The sequence below is a fragment of the Clytia hemisphaerica genome, unplaced genomic scaffold (assembly GCF_902728285.1).
Source record: "Clytia hemisphaerica strain Z4C2 unplaced genomic scaffold, Clytia hemisphaerica genome assembly, whole genome shotgun sequence".
Taxonomy (NCBI): Eukaryota; Metazoa; Cnidaria; class Hydrozoa; order Leptothecata; family Clytiidae; genus Clytia; species Clytia hemisphaerica.
This window is the reverse complement of record NW_027103282.1, coordinates 1,742,130-1,754,858: the sequence shown is the minus strand read 5'-3', so window position 1 is coordinate 1,754,858 and position 12,729 is coordinate 1,742,130. Positions and strand designations below refer to the sequence as shown.

Genomic DNA, 12,729 nt, shown 5'->3' with positions numbered 1-12,729 from the left:
TCATGAAAATTGTGTCGTTTGAGACTTTTTTGGTCCTCACTCTTGATATGATTAAGCAAATATAACACTAAAAAACAATGAAGCTGACCTCCGTCTTAAAGCTATGAAACAGCCAAAAACCTTTATAAAATAGTTCTTAAATGGGGGTAATGAAAGCATACCTGACGTGACGAAAAACAAGAACACGTTCATTATATTTTCACTCTCAATGAAGGTATTGAAAGTTGTGAACGAACTGATGGATATGGGTGCATATGCTTCACCACGGACATTTCGACCGATATTGAAGTTCGGGTTCCTTTCGACAGGTAAGTTTCCGCCCTGAGAAATGGGCGTGCCTTCAGTTTCCGTGGCAACAAGGAGATGGTTGAAATACAAGAGGACGCCCTTTTGTTGGTTCCACGTTGCAATGATGTAATAGATTTCACCAGTGGACACGTTGTAAGATGTCTGGAGACGAGAGAAAATTAAATCATGAAAAATACCAAAAATTAAAAAAACGCAACGATTCTATAGGTAGCATTTGATTAAATACTGTCAAAGCGCTATGTTGGTTCTTTATGATAATTCCAATAAAAAAGACCTATATATTGATAAGGGAATTAAAAAATCAACCTTAAAAAATATTTAAAAAATCAGACAAACTTACACTCCAAGTTCTGTCTTCAGCAGTCAATTGGTAATGTAATTGGTTTCCTTTGACATACATGGAAACACCTGGTGAAGCGCTTATGTGAGCTCCTGTATCCACGATGTAACGCGCTTCGGTCTTTGGAACTGAATCGAGTTGCACCTTCAAAGCTATTGTGAAACCATCAGGACAATTGGACGGTTGAAGGATACATTCACCAGATTTAAATTCTCCACTGAGATACGCATTGTTACCGTTTAGTTGTAACCCGTTTGATTCCGATTCCCGGATTTCCCCGTTTGCTGTGAGGACCGGGTTACCGTGGATGAGTCCGTCTTCAACGTCTAACAAAGCGTAGGAGTGTGTCGGCACAACTTTTAATGCTGTAAAAAAATGAAAATAGGAATCAGATGAAATACCAGAATGGAAAGCACAATTCTCAAACTCGTGCCCAGTCCTATTGGTTTGCGTTTTCAAATTCTGATTGGACGGGGTTAATCGCCTTCATAAGATGGTGGAACTCTAGAACTTTCATAATTTTCAAAGGAAAGGAAACGATGAAAAGGTGATGACAATATATTTAGAGACATGAAATCTTCATGTACCAACCTTGAGGTGTAATAGTCAAATTCTGTTTCAACGTTCCATTGATTGTGGGTACAAGTGAAGCAGATAGTGAGTTATTCAACAACACTTTAGTTTGAGTTTCCGAATCCATGGCTTTGAAGAAGATGGGGAGGAATGGATTTTGACTGTCGATGGTGATGTTGACTTGAAGGAATGCGTGAGGATCCACATGGTAACTTCCTACACTACTTCGACTTGGAACAATTTTGATTTTTCGATCCATTTGATTGTCGAAGAGGACGACCAACCAAGTGGTCACAGCTGACGTCACTATAAAATAAAACCAAATTATAATGTTACAAATTTTCTCCCAAGATGGATTCTGATAAGCAAAAAATCGTTAAAAATGCTCAGATGTAAAGATTCTTTTTTTGTTATATAATCTCAACAAGAATACAAAACTAAAACCCAAATTTGCCGACGAAAACAAAAATTCGCTACATAGTTTAAACTTTGGGAGTGTCGGTTTTTTTTGTTTTATTATTTTTTCACTATAACATCGACAAACTTAGATCAAGCGAGCGGCTTTAACCGCCAAAGAAAATCAAAACTCACCTTGTCCTTGTGGTTTTCCACCCTCACTTTCCGGTGACGGCGTAATCTCAATCATGGTTACGGCGTGAGCGTCATCTGACGGCGTCAACGTAAACTTAGGGTGCCCGTTAATCAATAAATTCTTATCCGTGCCATATTCGTGGATTTGGAATTCGTAGTTTGGTAATTGGTTGGGTGAAGTGTAGATCTCTTTGGTGATATTTTTAGCTTCTCCTTCATTGATTTCAAGCGTTTCGACTTGCTCGTCCCAGACTACCTGTACGGTGACTTTTTGACCAGCTTTGTTTAAAACGAAAAGATTGACGTGATAAAGTTTGGAAGTAGGACTTGTGATTTTAACTTGTCCAGGTTCACCTTGAGAAGGCATTGGGTAAGCAAGATATTCTTTTCGACCATTGAGATGTAATTGTTCTTTTCTATTTACATCAGATGCTTTGAAGGTGAATGGTTGGATCATGTCCATCATACGTACGCCTAATCTTACGTCCACAGACGAATGAGGTTGGATCAAACGAGATTTGGTCGTATCGTTGACGCCATTAGGAATATCATTGGTCAAGTAAACGGGCACTTCCATTTCATTTGTAAACGTTACAGAAACGTGACCGCCGTACACTCCCGATTGTGCGGTACCCCAAGGGTCAGTTGAGTTTGTCGTTGTGGAGCCAGCGTGACCGCTGCTGGATGAGCCATCTGAGCCACTATTTGGTAATGGGGTTACCGGGCCACCGTTATTACCTTCAATTATGGCTTTACCTTTACCAATGGAAACGTCTGTTTTGGCATCCTTAGAATCTGACCATTCCAAAGAGGTTGAATATTCTTGACCGTTGGCTTCCTTGAATTTGACCGTCATCGGTTCCGGTTGTTTCGGGGCAGATTGCATGTTGGTGACTGTCATAATGCCGCCGGGTGGCAATTCTACCGCTTTTGGATTCTCAGGCGGGAAGTTGAAGGTGACTTTTTCTTTGCCATCGTTCTTGAAAGTTGGTTCTAAATACCAAAGCTTGACTGGTTCTGGTTTTTGTTGATTTTGTTCATGAACGAATGGTTCAGTGACTTTTGATCCGGAACCTGATTGATTTCCGGATGTGTTTGGGGCAGTTCCGCTGTTTGACCCAGTATTGGAGTTATCACCGATAACAGCTTTTCCCGCTCCGACTAAGACAGATGTATTTACTGGGGAGGTTGTCCATGACAAGGTGGCGTTGTAGAAAGTTGAATCTCCTTCTTTGAATTGAATGATCATATCTTCGGGAGGATTGGTACCTCCTTGACTCATAGTCATGTGAGCTTGAGCATAAGGAGGGAGGGTGACCGTCTGCCCATCTTTAGGTGGGAATTTGAAGGTAACCGTCTTTGTTCCCTCGTTTGTGAATACAGGATTCAATGTGTACAAAACATATGCTTTTTCCACGTGTTGTTCTGGTGGTTCTACGTGTTGCTGAGTGTTTGTTACGGGAGGGCTAGTTTGCGAGGGTGACGTTTGTGAAGTGTTCGTTGTTCCTTGGTTTGATCCAGATGAATTTTGACTTGAGTTAGAATTAGAAGAACCCTGGCTTGAGCTAGACGAGCTTGAAGAGCCTTGGTTAGAGCTAGACGAGCTTGTAGAGCCCTGGTTAGAGCTAGGCGAACTGGACAAACCCTGGCTTGAGCTAGACGAACCCTGGTTAGAGCTGGATGAACCTTGGTTAGAGCTGGATGCAGATTGATCGAAATCAGATTCATCTGGCGCGGATGTTTTTAGCTCTTTAGGTGTGATGTTGATATTGATAAACTCCTCGTCATCTCTGGGTTCAAGATCAAAGAAGAGATTACCGTTCACTAAAGCTGGCATGTATTGGTCAGTAAACGCTTGCAGACGAATGAAACCTAACATGGAGACCAACAACTGGCTCTGATAAACGGCCGAGTGACCAGGCGTCAGTTCGATAGTTTTCATCTGACCATTTTCAACCCATTGAACGGTAACATTGTGATCTGGTATATCGTTCTCAATGTTCAGATTGATGTGACGTAGTGCTCCACGACCTAATGAAAATAAAAAGTTTGATGACGTATTATACCTGGTGTATTTCAATCAAATATATTTTTTCCAAATATTTGAAAGAATCTAGTATCACAATTATTTAACTGTAAAATATGACTTCTTTAGGCGGGAAGTGTCGAGGATTTCTAGTTCGTGACAAAATACACAAACTCTTCATGAAAATATCAGGCATCACCACAACCTACCTTGTTCATTGCCGGCATTCGCAGTCACCCAATTATGACCCAAAGTTGGTCGAACTTCCAGCCTCTGTTTCCCATTCAATTTCACAACCTCCATGGTTTGTGGATCGTATGCCGTGTAAATAGCCGGGTCGGGAACACGTTTAGCCTTGAGGACGACACTATGTGCTATGCTACCACCGGCTGGTATGTTTTCTTCTTTTTGTTGATCAGCTTCAGACCATTGGACGTTGATGTCGTAATCTTCGTTGTTATGGAGATGGACATCAACAAAATAAATCTTCTCAGAATCCTCTTGTTCTATAGAATGAAATGAGGAAGGTTTGATATAGACCAGAAAGTTTGTGTGCTTGAGTCTAACCATCAAGAAAAAGCAACCATTGCATTTGTCATCTCTTTACAATGATCTTAAACTGTTAAGCGATGGTGTACTTTAACATGCACACTACTTTAGGCGTACAAACTTTCGCGAACACAAACTTTCGCGATTTTCGCGAATTTTGGCCCTTTTCGCGAAAGTAAATGTCTTTAAAAATTCTAGGAAGAGCCATTCGCGAAAGTTTATGCTCGCGAAAAAATCTTGATAAAATAGAAAATCTGTAAAACTTCAAATTATGAATAAAATGTAACTTTTATGTCACTTTTTAGCCTGCTAAAAGACTAGTAAGTCAAAGGGCAAATGTTTCAAGCCAATCCAAGAAGTATTTGCCCCTCTAAGCCTTTTTTTCATGTGAAAATTCTCAATTTTCTGTTAAACACGCGAAAGTAAATGTCGTGAATTTCGTGATTTTTTGTCCTCGCGAAAGTTTCTGCTCGCGAAAGTTTGTACGCCTAAAGTACTACACCTTGAAGAGGCTTGATAATGGTAACATTACAGCATTAAATTATTGATAGTAAATTGTCATCAATGATGAATTTAGAGGCCTTGAATATGAATATATGTATGTGAAAGCTCCTTAGGGAATCACTAAAACATTTACCTGCAGGGATTGTCACTTGAACTTTGATCGTATCTTTAGCAACAGATGGTGTCACACTCAACACATATTTTCCGTTCAACTTGACAGCTCTTCCAGTCACTTTTTCTCGTGCTTCGAACATGATGGGCGCCGGAACACCCACCGCCCCGAAGACAAATTCATTGGTGACTATGGTCATTCCTGGAATCTCTTTTTCCGAATCGCGGTCTTTGAAATCATCCGGTAATGACCAACGGATAATGGCTGATTCATTTGATTCTTGATTGTCAAATTCAAGACTGATGTAATACATTTTTAGAGGTGACTCATGCGCAACTGTGCTACCATTATGTGACGTCACGCCACTTGTGAAGAGCGGGAAAGATGACGTGTGATGTGATTCGGTGGCTTGTTGTTGTGGAGTTTGTTGCATTGTTGATGAAGAGGAAGAGGTTGACGATTGTTGCATTGAAGTGTGTTGTGGAGATTCTGGTAATGGTTGTGAGTCTTTGGTCACTGCCATTCCAGTGTGTGCAGATGGAACTTCTGTAAAACAATATAAAGAAGAGAGTCATTGATCATAATCTTCCAAAAAGTCTGTCTGTGACGAAGCTTCACATAAACTCTTGTATCAAAGAAATGTAAAGAAGTTATATTTTATAGTCAGCTCAAGTCAATGGTTGTAAAGTATCAAATTTTCGCTTTAACAAGCCTAAGAAATGGCTTTTTATGGAATAAGGGTTCTTAACTGATAGAAATACAAAGTTGTTCAAGTCTTACCGGTAGCGCCATCACCAAGAGCAATGTAAACAGGAGTGGGTTCATCGGAAAATTCGACTTCATGTACTTGGTCTCCATTGATCAAAATGACGTTTCCTGTGCCGATGTCTTTAGCCGTCACTTTGACGGGTGACGGTTGTGCATCTGCTGTTAGTTGGATCATACTTCCAGTGACGGCATTTAAAGCAACGTCGACGGACTTATCAGGAAAATCGTCATGTTTAATGACAACGTTGGCTGTGCCCTTGCCGTCAAAGTTTGAGAATTGGAAATTGATGTAGAAAGTCTTCAACTCTGAAAAATAGATGTACCATTTGTTAGTTACATAGTTTAAAATAAAGGTTTCCTACAAGATTTTTGACATTGCCACAAGAATTTCTGAATCTGTCTTTGAACCGGCACTGGATGTCGAGCAACCTTTTCCCGATTGAAGAATGAGCTTGATTAGAGAAAAAAACTTAATCCTTTGATTATCGATATGAACATCTGCCAAGTTTGGTTCTTTTTTGCGCCGAGCGTGCTCGAAGTAGAGCTGTATATATTGAGAAAATAAAGAAACGAGACAAGATCTTTTTGAACTAAGAGTCTCGTGCTACTGCAAGTGAGGGATGCAAATATCTTACCGACTGGGGTATTGATGATAGCATCATTACTTGGCACATTTCCATTGTGAGACATTCCACTGGTGGAAACAGATCCTTGCCCGTTACCAAGATTCAATGTCTGTGCTGCTTCACTTAAAGACCATTCTACTGTCACAAAGAAAGTGTCTGTGACTTGTCCACTTGTCTCGCGGATCTCCAATTGCACTGGCTTTGGATTTGAGATGCTGGTCATTGTCGCTGTCAGGTTAGCTTGACTGTTAGCTGGGAGTTGAACAAGCTGATTGTTTTGAGGTGTAAAGTTGAATTCAATGGCTTTGCCACCCACATTCTTGATCATCAAGTTCATGTAGTATACTATTATTGAAATTGAACAAATTATAATGTATGGGTAACTCAATAGTTCCTACTGAGTTATCGAAAGTCAAGATAAATCTACAGGACCAATAAAATAATATCAGGTTTGTTTTTGACAGAGCCATTGAAACTTGATCAATAAAAATGGTAGAAAAAACTTTGAATGAATATTATAACGATATAAGTCTAAATTAAAACCTTACATTGTGGTTGACTGTTTGATGGTACCGAGGGTTGCGTCGATGGAGTAGAATCTCCGATAACAGCTTCTCCGTTGCCCACGGTAACGCTAACAGTCTGGCTATTATATGGTATGGAGGCTGAGTAGGTTTTCATCGAAGCTCCAGAACCTTCGTTGAACTCAAGGACCATGTTAGGTGGTTGGCTTGTTGCGGTCGCTGTTGATTGAAGACCGTTAATGGTGCCGAAGGGTGGGACGGTGATCGTCTGTCCGTTCCCTGGTGGGAATTTAAATGTAACTGCAGTGGTACCTTGGTTTTGAATCAAAGGTTTGATGGTGTAGGTGGATGTGGAGCCAGTATTGGTTGTTGGTGGAGAGGTTGTGTCTCCAGAGGTAATTTCAGCTTTTCCGTTGCCAACATTGACGTAAATGTTGGAAGTCTTAGATGTAGTCCATGGTAGAGCGATACTGTATTTGTTTCCAGCTTCTGTGAATTCGATTTCCGTGTTAGAGGGTGGCGAAGTCGCTGGTAGTTCTAGTTTCAAAGCTGCTCTGTATCCAGGTTTAAGCTGTCCTGATTGCGTTGGAGTAAGCTGGACTGTGAAATCGATATTTTGAGAACCTGCACTGATGAGAGTTGGGTTTAGGTAATATGTTTGTGTGGCTTGTGTTGCTGGTTGGGTTGGAGTGGTTGAAAAACCGTCCGGAATTTCAGCTTTGCCGGAGCCTACGTTAACATTAGTTGTGATTGAAGATTGGCTCCATGGAAGGCTGATAGAATAAGTATTTGAGCCTTCGGTGAAAGTTATCATCATATTTGGCGGTAAACTTGCGGCTGGCATTTGAAGATCGAACTCGGCTTTGTTGTAAGGTGATAATACAATCGATTGACCTTGTTGTCGTGTCATATTTGGGAATTTGAAACTGACTTGAGAAACTCCAATGTTTGTAAAAACAGGTTTCAAGTAATAGGTCGTGGTCGTTGTTGGAGCTTGAGTAGTTGTCGTAGAGCTTCCATCGGTTATTTGAGCATTACCGGAGCCTACGTTAACATTAGTTGTGATTGAAGATTGACTCCATGGAAGGTTGATAGAATAAGTGTTCGAGCCTTCGGTAAAAGTTATCATCATATTTGGCGGTAAACTTGCGGCTGGCATTTGGAGATCGAACTCGGCTTTGTTGTAAGGTGATAATATAATCGATTGACCTTGCTGTCCTGTCATATTTGGGAATTTGAAACTGACTTGAGAAACTCCAATGTTTGTAAAAACAGGTTTCAAGTAATAGGTTGTAGTCGTTGTTGGAGCTTGAGTTGTTGTTGTAGAGCTTCCATCGGTTATTTGAGCATTACCGGAGCCTACGTTAACATTAGTTGTGATTGAAGATTGACTCCATGGAAGGCTGATCGAATAAGTGTTTGAGCTTTCGGTAAAAGTAATGACCATATTGGAGGGTGTTGCTGAAGACGTCATTTGAGTTTGAAGCGATGCACTTGCTGAGGGTTGCAGTGCGATAGTCTGTGGAGGTGGCCCTCCTGTCATGTTCGGGAACTGAAAGTTTACGACTGAAGAACCAACATTCTTGAAAACAGGTCTCAAGTAGTAGGTCTTCACTGGAGCTGGAGTTGTTGTTGTAGAGCTTCCATCGGTTATTTGAGCATTACCGGAGCCTATGTTAACATTAGTTGTGACTGAAGATTGGCTCCATGGAAGGCTGATAGAATAAGTGTTTGAGCTTTCGGTGAAAGTTATCATCATATTTGGCGGTAAACTTGCGGCTGGCATTTGAAGATCGAACTCGGCTTTGTTGTAAGGTGATAAAACAATCGATTGACCTTGCTGTCCTGTCATATTTGGGAATTTGAAACTGACTTGAGAAACTCCAATGTTTGTAAAAACAGGTTTCAAGTAATAGGTCGTAGTCGTTGTTGGCGATGCAGTTGTTGTTGTAGAGCTTCCATCGGTTATTTGAGCATTACCGGAGCCTACGTTAACATTAGTTGTGACTGAAGATTGGCTCCATGGAAGGCTGATAGAATAAGTATTTGAGCCTTCGGTGAAAGTTATCATCATATTCGGCGGTAAACTTGCGGCTGGCATTTGAAGATCGAATTGGGCTTTGTTGTAAGGTGATAATACAATCGATTGACCTTGCTGTCCTGTCATATTTGGGAATTTGAAACTGACTTGAGAAACTCCAATGTTTGTAAAAACAGGTTTCAAGTAATAGGTCGTAGTCGTTGTTGGCGATGCAGTTGTTGTTGTAGAGCTTCCATCGGTTATTTGAGCATTACCGGAGCCTACGTTAACATTAGTTGTGACTGAAGATTGGCTCCATGGAAGGCTGATAGAATAAGTATTTGAGCCTTCGGTGAAAGTTATCATCATATTCGGCGGTAAACTTGCGGCTGGCATTTGAAGATCGAATTGGGCTTTGTTGTAAGGTGATAATACAATCGATTGACCTTGCTGTCCTGTCATATTTGGGAATTTGAAACTGACTTGAGAAACTCCAATGTTTGTAAAAACAGGTTTCAAATAGTAGGTCGTGGTCGTTGTTGGAGCTTGAGTTGTTGTCGTAGAGCTTCCATCGGTTATTTGAGCATTACCGGAGCCTACGTTAACATTAGTTGTGATTGAAGATTGGCTCCATGGAAGGTTGATAGAATAAGTGTTTGAGCTTTCGGTGAAAGTTATCATCATATTCGGCGGTAAACTTGCGGCTGGCATTTGAAGATCGAACTTGGCTATGTTGTAAGGTGATAATACAATCGATTGACCTTGCTGTCCTGTCATATTTGGGAATTTGAAACTGACTTGAGAAACTCCAATGTTTGTAAAAACAGGTTTCAAGTAATAGGTCGTGGTCGTTGTTGGCGATGCAGTTGTAAGAGTTGGATTCTCATCGGTAATTTCTGCATTGCCATTACCAATTTTGATATACACGGTTTGTTGATTTTGTCGCCATGGCAATGATATGGTATAAGAGTTGGAGCCTTGGATGAATTCAATGACAGCATCTTCTGGTGGACTTGATGAAGTATGGATGACGGAGGTACCGACAACCCCATTTGGTGTGACCGTCCCTGATCGTCCATTTTCCACCTTGATGATGAAATTAACATTGGATTGACCAACGTTGATAAAGGTGGGATCAACATGGTAGGTTACCATTTGGGTAGTTGGTGGTTGTGTGGTAGAAGGGGTACCTCCAGGGATGATGACTGCTTCACCACTACCGACGTTAATAGTTACATTTACAGGGCTCAGTTGCCATTCTAAAACAATTTTATAGGTTTTGTCTGCTTCTTTGAAAGTCAATTCCATGTTGGTTGGCACACTGGTTGAATCTTCGGTGCTTGGGATGTAGATTGAGTGACCAGGTTCGACAGTAACTTGTTGACCATCTGGAGGTGGGAAGCGGAATGTTACCGCAGTCGATCCGATGTTTTGAATGATTGGATTCAAATGGTATGTTTGCTTAGCTCCTATGATTGAGAAAGAAAGAAATTCAATATTTTAGCACGACAGAAAAGTAGCACTATCTATTTTTCTTTTATGAGATGGATTAATGTACAACGAGGTCTCGTAAGGCTTCAATTCAATGACAATCAATCTACTAATCAATATATAGCTACAACTAAAACTGAGAAATTCATACCATCTCCACCACTGTCGCCCCCATTGCCGCCCAAGACTAACGTCTGATTTGTTTGTGCTTCGGTGAAGTTGAACAAGTATGTTTGTGACGTCACTCCACCACCACCGTTGATCTTGACAACCGATTTTGTTACGACTGTTGTTATGGGGTCGGGTAATCGAGTCCCTTGCGTTTCGTGGGTGATAAAGACACTGTTGTCCGGGAACAAGACGCGTTGTTGACCGTTAGTAGGAGGCCATGTGAAAGTGTAGACGGTTTGAGTATCTGGTATGATGGGTTCACCATTGATGACGTTCAAGTGAAGATAATACGTTTTCAATTCACCTGTGGGAAAGACGTAAAAACGTTAAAATTTAAATTTATCATGTTTTCATTAGTCAGACTATTTCTCTAATACTCATAAAATAGCAAAAAGAATCATATTAGTTCGTACTGATTAAATGTGCACTCGCTTTTGCTCGCATGTGGAAAGCACTATCAAGGAAATTAGTCTAAAAACGCTGGCATGGTTTCCTCGTGGTAGCAAAAAAGAAGGCGCCCTCAAAGCGAATAATAGATTCTAGACGAAATCTCAATTTTCAAAATTGTTGTTATATTCTTGAAGCGCATGAATTTGTACATAGAACAAAAACAACACTAGGACTCTTTCATTTCTGGTTATTTGAGAAAAATCTCTAATACAAACCTGCGTCGCCACCCGTATTGATGATGTGCGTATGTCTGGCGATTGATGGTTGTATGGTCAACTCTGGTTTACTGTTCAAGTACACAATGTCTGTTGTACCAGTCAGAACACCATACACAAAAATATCGTCTGGTTGATATCGTGATTGAATGAGGAAATCTGTGATCATTGATGTCCTGGCAGCCACTGTTTTGGTTTGTTCTGTACCATTGTGTAAACGAATCTTGATGTCGATGTTTTTGTCCAGATTGTTGTTGACTTGCATTGAAATGTAGTACGTACGAAGATGGTCTAATTCACCTGAATGGAACGAATGAACATGATTTATCAATTATAAGATTCTTTGAAGAAATGAATACAGTGGAACCTCTAATTAGCGGACATCGGGGAAAGGGGTTAGTGTCCGCTAATTAGAAGTGTCCGCCTTTTAGAAACTTTTGATCTCGGAGCTCCAATTTTGAAATTAGGCCATCCCAGGGTGTCGAAAATACAAAATTGGGGTCTGAAGTACTTATTTGCAGACACATAGAAGAACAAGAGAAAGGTTATTAAAACGAAACAATTTAGTTTTTAACAAATAAAAGAAAATCAGTGATTTTTGATTTCTTTGGCCCACCTAAATTTGTTGAATGGGTCAAGGGAAAACTGGAAATTTGTAGAAATAATTTGAATAATAAGACTATAATAAGTGCTGAAAAGGGTCCGCTAATTGAGTGTCCGCCTTTTAGAAACTTTTTTATGAGGATTTGACAAGGAAACGGCCGGGGAAAATGAAATTGTCCGCTAATCAGAGGTGTCCGCCTTTTAAAGTGTCCGTTAATTAGAGGTTTTACTGTACCACTAACACTCCAATGTAAGACGCAAGTGCCTATCATTGGATCAGAAATTTTTCTCGAGTTTCATATTCTTTGTTCAAATTTCCTGCAAAAATCTGTGGATAATTTTTCCCGAAAAATATCAGAAAGAGTTACCTAAAATCAAAGTAGTCGGTGTAGGGCTTTGACTTCCAACAGCGATGAAAGTTGGTTTTCCATTGATCAATACTGAATTCTGAGATGTCGAGCTCGAAGCTGTTATGGTGTAGCTAGGTGGTTGACTGACACTTGGGATTTGTACGTATTGAACCATCTGGCTGAGTGGATCTACCGTGACATTCGTGACCGTGCCATTGTTGAAAGTGACAACAACCGGCTCCTCTTCTTGGTTGACCAGCGTCGTGATAAAGTGCCAGAGACGTTGCGACGAACCGATGTTCAAGATACGGCGTGAGATGGTCAATGTCGGTTGAACGAACACTTCTTGTAAACCGTCCATGGGAACGATCTCGGTGGTACCTGGATGGAAAGAAAGAAGGATCATTGTTCAAATATATTTCTGACAAATTTTATTAGCGAAACGTTATTTCCCTTGGTCCATATAGGGAAAATGTAATAATTTCATAAGAAACTTACACGACTCAA

At 40.5% G+C, this 12,729-nt stretch overlaps 1 protein-coding gene across 1 annotated transcript in view; it reads right to left on the bottom strand.

The window, feature by feature from the left end:
- Positions 1-12,729, bottom strand: part of LOC136804875 (mucin-12-like) — a 42,797-nt gene that overhangs the window by 12,052 nt on the left and 18,016 nt on the right. The window contains exons 29-40 of the mRNA XM_067061389.1: positions 12,241-12,603; positions 11,270-11,569; positions 10,585-10,908; positions 6,947-10,411; positions 6,408-6,743; positions 5,785-6,078; positions 5,026-5,550; positions 4,049-4,345; positions 1,814-3,844; positions 1,241-1,528; positions 650-1,014; positions 162-450 (exon numbers count right to left, since the gene is read on the bottom strand). Of these exons, the coding sequence (XP_066917490.1) occupies positions 162-450; positions 650-1,014; positions 1,241-1,528; positions 1,814-3,844; positions 4,049-4,345; positions 5,026-5,550; positions 5,785-6,078; positions 6,408-6,743; positions 6,947-10,411; positions 10,585-10,908; positions 11,270-11,569; positions 12,241-12,603 (8,877 nt within the window). The remainder of the gene's footprint in view (positions 1-161; positions 451-649; positions 1,015-1,240; positions 1,529-1,813; positions 3,845-4,048; positions 4,346-5,025; positions 5,551-5,784; positions 6,079-6,407; positions 6,744-6,946; positions 10,412-10,584; positions 10,909-11,269; positions 11,570-12,240; positions 12,604-12,729) is intronic.